Source organism: Pristiophorus japonicus, chromosome 3, assembly GCF_044704955.1.
Source record: "Pristiophorus japonicus isolate sPriJap1 chromosome 3, sPriJap1.hap1, whole genome shotgun sequence".
NCBI lineage: Eukaryota > Metazoa > Chordata > Chondrichthyes > Pristiophoridae > Pristiophorus > Pristiophorus japonicus.
In genome coordinates this window covers 113,793,192-113,807,317 of record NC_091979.1, presented here as the reverse complement: position 1 = coordinate 113,807,317, position 14,126 = coordinate 113,793,192, and the positions used below count along the sequence as shown (strand labels likewise).

The 14,126-nt window shown below is 45.1% G+C and overlaps 1 protein-coding gene across 2 annotated transcripts in view; it reads right to left on the bottom strand.

Moving 5' to 3' along the window:
* LOC139259842 (integrin alpha-6-like) overlaps positions 1–11,950 on the bottom strand; it is a 110,755-nt gene extending 98,805 nt beyond the window's left edge. For both annotated transcript variants that reach the window (XM_070875718.1, XM_070875719.1), the window contains exon 1: positions 11,709–11,950. In XM_070875718.1, the coding sequence (XP_070731819.1) occupies positions 11,709–11,884 (176 nt within the window). In that variant the 5' untranslated portion in view covers positions 11,885–11,950. The remainder of the gene's footprint in view (positions 1–11,708) is intronic.
* Between the last annotated feature and the right edge of the window lie 2,176 nt (positions 11,951–14,126).

Sequence of the window (14,126 nt, the reverse complement as noted above, 5' to 3'; positions counted from 1 at the left end):
AGTCAACATCTTCACTGAAGGGTACGAAAGCATGCGCCTTACACTAAACATCCGTAAGACAAAGGTCCTCCACCAACCTGACCCCACCACACAGCACTACCCCCCAGTCATCAAGATCCACGGCGCGGCCCTGGACAACATGGACCACTTTCCATACCTCGGGAGCCTATTATCAGCAAGGGCAGACATCGACGACGAGGTTCAACACCGCCTCCAGTGCGCCAGCGCAGCCTTCGGTCCCCTGAGGAAAGGAGTGTTCGAAGATCAGGCCCTCAAATCTGCCACCAAGCTCATGGTCTACAGGGCTGTAGTGATACCCGCCCTCCTATATGGCTCAGAGACGTGGACCACTTCAAATCACTGGAGAAATACCACCAACGATGTCTCCGCAAGATCCTGAAAATCCTCTTGGAGGACATCATCATCGTAGGCACTCCCAAAGTGAGTTCTTTGATGGCCGAACAGTTCGATACGAGAGCCACAGACCCTGTTACAGGTGGGACAGACATTCGTCGGGGGAAGGGGTTGGTAGGGCTGGTATGCCGCGTGCTCCTTCCGCTGCCTGCTCCTGGCCTCTTCATGCTCCTTGCGTCGAGACTCAAAGAGCTCAACGACCTCCTGGATGGATTTTCTCCACCTCGGGCGGTCTACGGCCAGGGTCTCCCAGGTGTCAGTGGTGATGTCGCACTTTACCAGGGAGGCTTTGAGGGTGTCCTTATAACGTTTCCGCTGTCCTCCTTTGGCTCGTTTACCATGAAGGAACTCCGCATAAAGCATTTGCTTAGGGAGTCTCGTATCTGGCATGCGTACTATGTGGCCTGCCCAGCGAAGCTGATCGAGTGTGGTCAGTGCTTCAATACTGGGGATGTTAGCCTAGTGGAGGACACTGATGTTGGTGCGCCTGTCCTCCCAGGAGATTTGCAGGATCTTGCGGAGACATCATTGATGATATATCTCCAGCGACTTGGGAGGACAGACGCACCAACGTTAGCTTCCTCAATCAGGTCAACATCCCCAGCATCGAAGCACTGACCACACTCGACCAGCTCCCTTGGGCGGGCCACGTTGTTCGCATGCCTGACACAAGACTCCCAAAGCAAGCGCTCTACTCGGAACTCCTACACAGCAAGTGAGCCCAAGGTGGGCAGAGGAAACGTTTCAAGGACACCCTCAAAGCCTCCTTGATAAAATGCAACATCCGCACCGACACCTGGGAGCCCCTGGCCAAAGACCACCCTAAGTGGAGAAAGTGCATCCGGGAGGGTGCTGAGCACTCGAGTCTCGTCGCCGAGAGCATGCAGTAAACAAATGCAGGCAGCGGAAGGAGCATGCAGCAAACCAGTCCCACCCACCCTTTCCTTCAATGACTGTCTATCCCACCTGTGAAAGAGACTGTAATTCCCATATTGGACTGTTCAGTCACCTAAGAACTCACTTTTAGAGTGGAAGCAAGTCTTCCTCGATTTTGAGGGACTGCCTATGATTGATGATTTATCTTTGCCCACAACTACATAAGAACATAAGATATAGGAGCAGGAGTAGGCCATTTGACCCCTTGAGCCTGCTCCGCCATTTAATATCATGGCTGATCTGATCATGGGCTCAGCTCCAATTCCCTGCCCGCTCTCCATAACCCTTTACTCCCTTATCGCTCAAAAATCTGACTATCTCCGCCTTAAATATATTCAATGATCCAGCCTCCACAGCTCTCTGGGGCAGAGAATTCCACAGATTTACAACCCTCTGAGAGAAGAAATTCCTCCTCATCTCAGTTTTAAATGGGTGGCCCCTTATTCTAAAACTATGTCCCCTAGTTTTAGATTCCCCCATGATTGGAAACATCCATTCTGCATCTACCTTGTCAAGCCCCCTCATTATCTTATATGTCTCAATCAGATCACCTCTCATTCTTCTGAACTCCAATGAGCACAGGCCCAACCTGCTCAACCGTTCTTCATAAGTCATCCCCTTCATCTCAGGAATCAACCAAGTGAACCTTCTCTGAACTGCCTCCAATGCAAGTATATCCTTCCTTAAATAAGGAGACCAAAACTACGCAGTATTGTAGGTGTGTCCTCGCCAATACCCTGTACAGTTGTAGCAGGACTGCTGCTTTTATACTCCATCCCCCTTGCAATAAAGGCCAACATTCCATTTGCCTTCCTGATTACTTGCTGTACCTGCATAGTAACTTTTTGTGTTTCATGAATAAGGACCCCAAGTCCATCTGTATTGCAGAATTTTGTAATTTTTCTCCATTTAAATAATAATTTGCTTTTTTATTTTTTCTGCCAAAGTGGATAACATCACATATTCCCACATTATACTCCGCCAAATTTTTGCCTGCTCACTTAGCCTCACTTACCCATTCTAACCTAAAGGCATTAATTGAAGTACCTGGAAAATATATTTTTCTAGATCAATAGAATAAGGAATATTTGTTGTACAATCTGTACTGCTATCAATGTAATACTTTGCACTTGGTGTGTTGTCTTAGCTCAACAGGGAGAACATATCTAATGAACTGCACTTTTCTTGACCTCATATACCAACTTACTAAAGTGCATTAATGTAATGTGTTGCAATCACCAACTCATGTTCCAATGTTTAATTATGAAATGTACATTATTTACCTAAAGAAATAAGGTTACACTTGAGGTCTATAAATCACTCATGGGCTTTTTTAATATAAACACACTCACAATAAATATCTTAAGCCTTCATCACAAATGGTGCGCTTACAGTGCGGAACAGCTTTACAAAACAGTTTTGTAATACAGGCTGCTATCATACATGCCATATAAACCATCCCATCTATATTGCAGAGCAGATTCCATAGCAACTAAATAACAATACTGTTTTTAAAAGTTGCATTTGTACCTGTTTCTAGCTGTCATACCTTCACTAGTTCACTGCTGTATACACGTGGAATGAGCCAAATTTTCAGGTACAGTGCTCCTCACTTACTTTATAATGCTGCTGCCGACAAAGGGGCTTCCATAAAGACTGGTGTGGTAAAAGGTTGTTGTGAAGTTATCAATAAATTATGCTTTTGGCAACTTTTATATTTAGTCTAAAAACCTTATCATTTCACTCAAAATGTAAACATAAAGCAATACAAACAGAATATGGTATCCACCGACAACTATCCTGGGCACAGTTTATTCAAATCTAGACAGATGTGTGAATTAAACAGTTAGCCACAACCCATTAGTATTACACATACCCCATAAAAAAACATTCTATAGGAATGCATCAGATTATATTTCAGAAGTGTAATGTCAGCACTGTGCTTACAAAAATAACAATTCATTCAACATGCACAATTGGGGTTTTGTAACCAGCAATTTTACAGTTGGCTAGTTATGAAAGTTAATTGCTTAGCCAACTAGTCTCTTTGCCCTAGTTAAACCTTTGAGATCTGAGAAGGAGAAAACAATCATAAAAAAGAGGCTGTTAGTATGGTATTACAGGACTACAGACATAGATATAAAGAGACTAGGCAGTTACCATCATAACTTTATCTAAACAAGAATACTGCACATCGTAACTTAAAATTAGGCAATCATGAGACCCAAATCTTCCAGCAAAAGATTTGTTTTGAATCTAAAGAATGTGGGTGTGGTATGATGGGGGGGGGGGGGGGGGGAGGGGAGGGTTTTACTATACTGGTGCGATTATAAAATCCAAATTCACTCAAGGCTGAGAAACTTGCATGACTACTTTCCAAGCGCATGCATTAAAAATTAATATCAGGGATAGGCTACATGTGATCACTCTGCAAAACTGACCTTTTCATTACTTTTGATAAAGCAAGTACAGTATGACCACCTTAACTGAAAGATGTGTTCCCTGTCAAGGAGAGAATTCAGCTTTTATAATACTTATTTTTCAGACCAGTCTATAGAATGTTCTGCTTTCATATCCAGGAAATGATTCAGTCGTCGTTCGGTGGAACTAGCTCAAGTATCAGTATTTAATATTCATTAAATTTTATAGCTGCCACAATTAAACACCTATTTCTGGTGTAAAGAAACAAAAATTTATTTTGCCCAAGTCTCAACTAACAACTCCTGCCTCACCCCAGGTTATGTAGCCTAATTGAACGATTATTTAAAAATAGACAGAAACATAATGAAACACTACTATATTTATCATTACAACTGCGAAATTCAATTCAAGTGAGAAGAACATAGTGCATTTCTATTGCTTTGGGGTGAAATTTTGCATCTTATGTAACAGATGTCAGTGCTGAGAATGGAACATTATCCATTTTTTTGTATTCAGTGTTAGCATCACTTGCTCCTAGGTCAGTTACAGAATGAATTAAGACTAAAGTTTCCTTTACACAGCTAAAACAATGCAACCAAAACCTCATCCTCAATACAGTATCGCAACTGCAACAGTGCTTTCTTTGTTGCCCACTTCAGATGTTTACATGATTTCTTTTACTGAAACTGTTAAATTACAATTGAATTAAAGGCTGCACTCTGCCCCATACTGCAGGTGTGTAGGTATTGAGAACTAGTTTGAGAATGCGTAACTCACTTCATGTCGGAGAGAATTTCAGTCCATCAGCCTAAGACTAGGCTCAAATCTAGATGCTGGATGTGAAATGACAGGGGTTTTCACTGCTCCATTTATCTCCCATTCAGGTCCTACACCAACCTGTCCTCGCCGCACAGCACTGCCCCCCAGTCATCAAGATCCACGGCCGGGCTCTCGACAACGTGGACCACTTCCCATACCTCGGGAGCCTCTTGTCACCAAAGGCAGACATTGATGCAGAGATTCAACATCGCCTCCAGTGCGCCAGTGCAGCCTTCGGCCGCATGAGGAAAAGAGTGTTCAAAGACCAAGCCCTCAAATCTACCACGAAGCTCATGGTCTACAGGGCTGTAGTAATTCCTGCCTTCCTGTATGGGTCAGAGACATGGACGACTTACAGAAGACACATCAAGTCGCTGGAGATATATCACCAATGATGTCTTCGCAAGATCCTGCAAATCCCCTGGGAGGACAGATGCACCAACATTACTGTCCTCGCCCAGGCTAACATCCCCAGCATTGAAGCACTGCCCACGCTAGATCAGCTTCGTTGGGTAGGCCACTTAGTTCGCATGCCAGACACGAGACTCCCTAAACAACTGCTATATGCGGAGCTCCTTCATGGCAAACGAGCCAAAGGTGGGCAGCGGAAACGTTACAAGGACACCCTCAAAGCCTCCCTGGTGAAGTGCGACATCCAGGAGGGCGTTGAGCTCTTCGAATCTCAACGCTGCGGGCGTGAGGAGATCAGGCGCAGGCAGCGGAAGGAGCATGTGGTAAATCAGTGCCACCCTCCCCCTTCCCCCGCCGAATATCTGTCCCACCTGTGATAGGGTCTGTGGCTCTTGTGTTGGACTGTTCAGCCACCAAAGAACTCAATTTAGGAGTGGAAGCAAGTCTTCCTCGATTTTGAGGGACTGCCTATGATGATCATCTCCCAAAGGCACCAACTCTTGCTGAGTGCCAGTCTCCTTCTAGTATCTCACCCAAATGGCTATTCTTCATGGAACCCATATAGTGAGTACCAACAGGCTAACTGACCTAGCGGGAATCCGCACAGCTGAACCCATTCTGTTTTCATCCAAGATGCACAAATGTTCACTTTTCAGCAGGGTTCTTTGGATGCCAGTCATAAGTTGGAATTCTAATTGATTTATCTCTTCCTTAAAGCGGAGGCCACATGTAGTTCCCCAAGTGAGACTAAAATTGTGATTTTAACCCTGCCCGCATAACAGAAACTGGGCGGCAGCCAGTAACACAATCTCAGCGACTGACCCCCTCTGACTTCCTGCAGGTCACAATCTTAACCTGCTTATGAGCAGGCGAGAGGTACACGCACTAGAAGGCAGCAGAGTCCTTCGTTAAATATATAGATCAGGCTCTGAGTAAGTCATTGGAGCCCGACTGAAATCTTAACCCAAGACTTATGTGGAGAAGCTGCCATGGCTTCCCCACCAGCTCAACCTAGCGGCAAGGAGCTGGGGCCAGAAGAGGCCCGGAAAAGTGAATTTTTAAAAAATCAATGTTTAATTCTGAAAAACACTCATCTGCAAACAAAACAGTGTAATTTGAGATCTCCAGCTTTTGTTCTGAAATGGACATTTTAAAATAACAAAACTGAACTTGAATATGCGCTACTGACTGGCCATAAGACACAGCACTGATCAAAACTGATTTTGTCTTGCAGTTTTACTAGTTCAACATATTTCAGCTTTCTTTGATCAATTATAGTCAATCAGTAACTTAATGGATAATTAAGCAAGCAACCCCCTAAACTTCTAGTGCATCCCTTTAAAACCTGCAATGCAGTGTAAATATTTCCTCACTGCTATAATAAATGAGGGTTGTAAACTCGGACTGTATTAACTACACAGGTGAAGAGGCCTTTTTGCAATGGACAACGGCACATGACATCACAACAGATATATTTGTGAAAATTTTGAAGGAGAGACAGTGACATGCAGACAGAACACGATGCAGATCGTAAGCATCGGTAATTTAACTAATCTATTTGAATCCTTGCAAACAATGAGATCTAGTTTTACATTTGCTGTTGATGTAATAAATAGTGATCTTCAGTGGGATATCTATTTCATCACAATTGAACATAAGAACATAAGAAATAGCAGCAGGAGTAGGCCATTCGGTCCTTCAAGCCTGCTCTGCCATTTAATAAGATCATGGCTTATCTGATCTGATCTTGGGCTCAACTCCACTTCCCTGCCTGCTCCCCATAACCCTTCACTCCCTTATCGTTCAAAAATCTGTCTATCTCCACCTTAAATATATTCAATGACCCAGCTTCCACAGCTCTCTGGGGCAGAGAATTCCACAGATTTACTCATCTCAGTTCTAGATGAGTGATGCCTTATTTTTAAACTATGCCCCCTAGTTCTAGATTCCCCTACGAGTGGAAACATCCTCTCTGCATCTACCTTGTCGAGCCCCCTCATTATCTTATATGTCTCAATAAGATCACCTCTCATTCTTCTAAACTCCAATGAGTATAGGCCCAACCTGCTCAATCTTTCTTCATAAGTCAACCCTTTCATCTCAGGAATCAACCGAGTAAGTCTTCACTTAACTGCCTCCAATGCAAGTAAATATCCCTCCTTAAATAAGACCAAAACTGTACGCAGTACCCTAGATGTGGTCTGACCAATACCCTGTACAGTTGTAGCAGGACTTCTCTGCTTTTATACTCCATCCCTCTTGCAATAAAGACCAACATTCCATTTGCCTTCCTGATTACTTGCTGTACCTGCATATTAACTTGTTGTGTTTCATGCACAAGGACCCCCAGGTCCCTCTGAATTGCAGCATTTTGTAATCTCCATTTAAATAATAATTTTTTTAATTTATTTTTCCTACCAAAGTGGATAACCTCACACTTTCCCACATTATACTCCATCTGCCAAATGTTTGCCCACTCATTTAACCTGTCTATATCTCTTTGCAGATTATTTGTGTCCTCCTCACAATTTGCCCATCTTAGTGTCATCAGCAAACTTGCCTACATTACACTCGGTCCCTTCATCCAAGTCATTGATATAGATTGTAAATAGTTGAGGCCCCAACACCGATCCCTGTGGCACCCCACTAGTTACTGTTTGCCAACTGGAAAATTACCCATTTATTCCGACTCTCTGCTTCTGTTAGTTAGCCAATTGGTTTTACCTTGAAGATCAGCTGTAAACTTCAACACTGCACTTGTGCATCTGCACAACTGGCTGCACCTTTTGACCAGTGCACCCTCGTATAAATGTCGGGATTATGTTCAGAGCATCTGCATGGAGAACAGCTACACCACATGAGCATCAAAGGGGATGGGGGTGGGGGAAGGGCTGCTGTACAGCATAATAATGCAACCTTTAATGTAAAAGAGCGAGCGAAGTTGAGTTGGGTCATTGTTTTTAGTGAAGTCCCAAAGATTGGCAGCAGCCAGGATGAGCCAGTAAGTGACTCCTCCCCAGCTGCAGGCCTGAACAAACTGCTGAAGCTGTGCAAGATCCGTGATTTGGAAGCCAACTGAATTAAATCAACATAAAAGCAGCTACTGCGAAGAATCCCAATGTCACTTAAGTCAACCACATGTTCTGCTACTCATGAATTACAATGGTTGCTGGAATGAAGAGACATGCACTACTGCCTGGGGTTACTTTTGGTGCAGAGCTTCACACACTCAACAAAAATTAGTATTTTATAGCGCATTTAATGGAGTAAAGCATCCCAAGACGTTTTACATGAACGTTATCAAACTAAATTTGACACCGAGCCACACAAGGAGATATTAATGCAGATCTTGGTAAAAGAGTTAGGTTTTAAGGAGCACCTTAAAGTAGGAGAGAGAGGTAGAGAGGCAGAGGTTTAGGGAGGGAATTCCAGAGCTTAGGGCCTTGGCAGCTGAAGGCACGGCTGTCAATGGTGGCGCGATTAAATTCAGAAATGCTCTGGGGGCACTAATGATAAAAATGTACCCTTTGGTTTCAAACTATAAATCTCTCCCTTACAAAGTAACACCACTTCTACGATAGGTTTAAGGTCTACAGCAGGGTTTTGTTTCCCAAGAGCAACCATGTAAAAAAAACACTCAGCTGCAAAATGTGCAAGGAGTTCCTAGAACTTTTCATCCCAAAGATCAAGAGTATTCCCTCAGCCTTTCAACCTCCCTTTCTCCCAACATTGATCTTCTCCTGCCCTGTCCATACGCCACTTCCAACCTCAAATCACTCAGTAACTCATTAAGCTCATCTCCATGAGACCCACCATCTGTGCCACTATCCCCTCCTGACCCAACTCCTTGCCAAATAATGACCTCTCCTTGGCCTAATGCTTTCTCACATCATTAACAGCTCCATTTCCTCCGGCTGTTCCGCCAACCATCAAAACTGCCATCACCCAACTCTTCAAACTTCTCCAATTACCACCCTATCTCTCACCTCCCTCTCCTCCCATATGTCCTCAAACATGATGCCACCCAACTCTGTGCCTATTTTTCCTGTCACTTCCTGCTCAAATGCCTTCATTATGGTTTCTGTTCTGCCCACAGCACCAAGACCAGCCGGGTTAAAGTCAGCAAAGACATCCATTTTGATAGCAACCACAATGCACTCTTGCTGTCTTTCTCAACATCTCTGTGGCTTTCAGCAGTTAACCACTCTATCCTCCTCAATCATCTTTCCTCTGTAGTCCATTTTATGGCAACACCATAATTTTGTTCCACTTCTAACTACACCCAATAGTCATGAGATCTTCTGCTATCATTTCCAACCTCACCCTCACACGGTTGCCTTGGGAGTGCCCCAAATTCCCAGTCTCAGCCTCTCCTTTAATTGTCTACAGCTGCCCCTCAGTGACATCATCTGTAGGTATAGGATCAACTTACATATATATTTATATATGCTGATCAAATTCAACTATTTCTTCTCCATTACCCTGCCACCTGACTGTTTGACATCAAGTCTTTAATGACAGACAAGAGTGAAGCTAACAAGTCACAACACCAAAAATTTTGCACCCCAATCCCTGATTCTATCCTCCGCCCCAACTGCTCAGGACCTCCCGAGGTCATGAAAGCACCAAATAAATGCAAGTTTGTTTTTCTTTGCTCACGGCGACTGAACCCAAGGGTGTCGTAAGCGTTAATGAGGCTGACCATTTCCACCATTGTCCATTTTTACTTCACCTCCACTGCCACTGCAACCCTCCCTGATGCTCTCCTTACGGCCTCCTAAATTCCATCCTATATAAACTTTTGACTAGTCAGAAACTGCCACCTTCATTTTAATCCACGCTAAGTTTCCGATCCCATCACCCTTATCCCCATCTTCCATTGGCCTCCAGTTCTCTTAACACACTGAATTCAAAATCTTCATCCTCATTTAAGTCCTTCCAGAATTTCACCACTCCTCACTTCTGGAACCTCTTCCAACCTCATATACAAGCACACACATCCTTCACTCTTCAGACTCGGGTCTGTATTGTATTCCCCCTTCTCTTCAATCCACCTTAGTTTGCAGAGCTTTCGGGTGTCTTGATCACTCTGGCATACTCTCCCTGAACCATCCCCTGGGTGCCTCCCTCCCCGCTTTCAAAAGCCACCTCCAAGATCTTCATTTTTGACCATTTCTGCGGTCACCTCCTCTAATTCTTCGACTATTGTTTGCCGTCTATTTTTACCTTTAAATCACCTTGGGATATGTTCTCACATTAAAAGGCGCTATATAAATAGAACTTGTTGCCCTTGTGAAACTGAATCAAGCCCAATCATATCACAAACATGATAATATGTGCATCGCTCCACATCTAAAATATATTCTAATTATGATAAACATAAAACAACTTTCAAATCTGTATAAAAACTTTTAATTGAATAAACAGAATAGAGCAGGTTCATGGATAATAAACTGCTTGGTGTAAAATGAAGAATACTTGCTAATGGCATTCTCAGAAATCGGACGTTTCAAAGACATGCATCATGGCGATTTGTTCGAGGGTCATTAATTCCAGAGGAAAGAAAAAAGGCATTCACCAGTTTTTAATTTTTAAAAAGAAATTCCGCTGTCGTCGCCGCCCCCACGTGTACCCTCTGCACCGATTGAATGGGGCGGCAGGATTACTGTGGACTTACGTCAGGGTCCATCAGAACAGTAACATACCATAGCAACCAGACACCGCCACCCGCGTCTGAGCCAATGGCACCCACCCCACCCCCACCCAACACATTCACAACAAAGTTTGTATATTGCAGTAATGCATGTTGAAGAAACTTGCTATCACTGAAACAGTCGTTGCACGGAATTGAGCGAGACGTGCAAATAATTAAAGAGGTTACAGCCACAGACATACTTGTGGAAACTTTTCAGGCTATTGTATTTGCTCGGAGAACAACCTGCTTTGACGCTTCTCCGGTTAAAGGACTGCAGTTGAATGGTAATAAGGCTTTTCGGGTAAATCTCTGACCCTTTCACTGCAGACAATCGGGATCAACTCGGACGACACTGCAACTTTTGCAGATTGTCTGATCCCGCCCCCGCAGACTCAGCGGTGTGTCGGCCGGCAACAATCCGCGCTGCCCTGAATACCAATCATCGCTTCGCCCTCAAGCTCTCCTTACAGGAGGTCGCGACACACACTGTTGCACTTCTCAATCAATCCCTTGGGGTATTCCTATTTGTAAAAGGATTTTAAATATTAAAACGCTTTGCGGTCAATACTAAAAGCCGCATAAGCGCCTGGCATAAATCAATAGGAATTACAGAACAATAAAGCGCTATGTTGGCAGCCGAGCGCATGGCGCTAACGGGCAGCGCCTCCGTGGATTTAACCCGCTATGAGTGTTTCGGTGTGAAATGTGCGGTCGGGAGGGACACCGGGAGGCGGGCGTGACCTTTCTGCACCGACCGACAGCCGCCTGGTAGTAAAGTTCACTCCAAGCAGGTACGGCAGCCGCAGACGGAAACTTCTTGCTGCAGTTAGCTGGCTAACATTTCGTTACAAGCTTAAAGTCCGATAAACCTGCTCGAATGGAATCACTTCAGCTGAAGTGTGCGGGGCTGTCCTGGCTTACAGCAAAGCACACAGGAGACTTGCTCTTGCATTCCTCTGGAGTCTGAAAGTACTGTCTTCATTTAAAACAAATCAAATATACAGATACTTACACTATTTGATCCGATGGTGTTAGCTGCCTATGCATAGCAAGAGAAAACCCAAACAAGCTGGATGCGTCCCCGGTTTTCTTAATGAAATTTTCGGTATCCAGATTAAAAGCTAAAGTCCATTTCTTGAGGGAAAACAAAGACAAGTAGATAAGAAGCCACTGCTCCGCGGCCGCCATATCGGAAATGCCTCCTGATCTCTCTAAAGTGCTGCTAATGGTATGTCTCCTCTCTGGCTCTTATTCTGAGTAGCCGCCTTGTGTTGGAGATGAGATTATAAAGTGACGGTGACGCCTTGTCCCGCCCCTCTGCCACCTTCAATGCCTCACCAACTTCAGACAGGAGAACTCGCCGCAAGTAACCTGACCCCAGCCTCCCCACCCTAGTCCAACCTCGATCTCTTCCACCTACTGCCAGACGCTGCTCAAACTTGCACCACTCCAACAAAACAAGAGCCTCTCAAAGCACTACAGGTATTTCAAACACGAATCAGTAGCCCAGTCAGTCAGCTAATCATGGAGAACATGCCCATGGAGGCTTTAAGTGTTTTTATATTTTCTTCAATTGAATGTTGGGAAGACCGAAGCCATTGTTTTCGGTCCCCGCCACAAATTCCATTCCCTAGCTACTGACTCCATCCCTCTCCCCAACTTCTGTCTGAGGCTGAACCAGAATGTTTGCCACCTTGGTGTCATATTTAACCCTGAAATGAGCTTTCGACCACATATCCACAGCATAACTAACACTGCCGATTTCCACCTCTGTAACATCGCAAGTCTCCGCCCTTGCCTCAGCTCATCCGCCGCTGAAGTCCTCATCCATGCCTTTGTTACCTCTAGACTTGACTAATCCAACGCACTCCTGGCTGCCCCTGTCCTAACTCGCACCAAGTCCTGCTCACCCAACACCCCTGTGCATGCTGATCTACATTGGTTAAGCAACGCCTTGATTTCAAAATTCTCATCCTTGTTTTCAAATCCTTCCATGGTCTCGCCCCTCCCTATCTCTGTAATCTCCTTCAGCCCCTGAGATATCTGCGCTCCTCTAATTCTGGCCCTGAGCATCCCTGATTATAATCACCCAACCATTGGTGACTGTGCCTTCTGTTACCTCGGCCCTAAGCTCTGGAATTCCCTGCCTAAACCTCTCCGCGTCTCTACCTCTTGTTCCTCCTTCAAGATGCTCCTTAAAACCTACACTTTGACCAGGCCACCTGCCCTAATTTCTCTTTATGTGGCTCGGTGTAAACATTTTTTTTCATAATACTCCTGTGAAGCGCCTTGGGATGTTTCACTACGTTAAAGGCGCTATATAAATACAAGTTGTTGTTGTAGCTGAACTACACCAATCAGGAAGGTCCTAAGCTCAATCCCTACTCCTACTGAGTTAACTAATCTCAACTGGGTGTTGGTAGTGGTGCTACATTTAGCATCCCCCCTCCCAGGTTAGGAATGGAGAAGTTGGTTAGGGAATCTTCTCCTGATTGCTACTCACAACCCCAGCAGTGGCACATGCGTGCATTGGATTCGTCTTTTATCTGCCATCTTCCAGTGATTGAATAGCCCATCAAACTAATTTCGAAACTCACAGACAGTCACTTAAGTGAGGGGTCAGCAACTGAATGGTGAGCATGGATCTGTGCCCTAGCAAGGAGTCCATACTTCAGAAGAGAAGGACGAAAAATTGATGATGAGAAACAAAAACAGACTGTAAAAGCTTCTTTAGGTATGTAAAAAGGAAAAGATTAGCAAAAGTAAATGTGGGTCTCTTATAGGCTGGGACAGGCTGCCCACTGCCGCCCACTGCCGTCGACATTCCTCTGCTCGAACCGGCCAGTGCCATTTTCGACGTGGCCTGGAGCGGGCGGGAGGGGAGAACCGCCGGGAAGCGCCCACTGTCGTCAGCGGACGGCCGATGTGCGTAAGTAGACTCCTGCCTGCCGAAATGCCATATTCTTGCGGGCGGGAGTTGGCAGGACGGCGGTGGACCGCTACGTGGAGGCTGCTTTGTCCTCAACGGTAAGTGTGAAGATGGGGGAAAACACGTTAATGACATTTTTTAATTCAGGGACTTACCTGTATGGGGTCCCCTGAAGGTCGTCAGATGTTTTTTTTACTGCTTTTTATTTTTAGGTGTTCAACCCACTGTGGATCCGACTCCATCCTCGGCGGCACTTGGGCAGCAAGCGCATTTGCTGCCGAGAATGAGAGCTCCTTCCGGCTCCCGCACAGATTGGCGGTGTACATCGCTGCTTTGCTGCCCGCCGACCTTTGAGGGACCTGGGGGGTCCATGAAAACCCCGCCCAAAGAATCGTCAGGGACCTCGGTGCCCATCGGCGGTCCTTTGGGCGGCACTTGTCGGTCAGAGGCCATCATTAAATTCGGGCCCAGGGTGTCTGACTCCACGGGAGAAGACGCAAA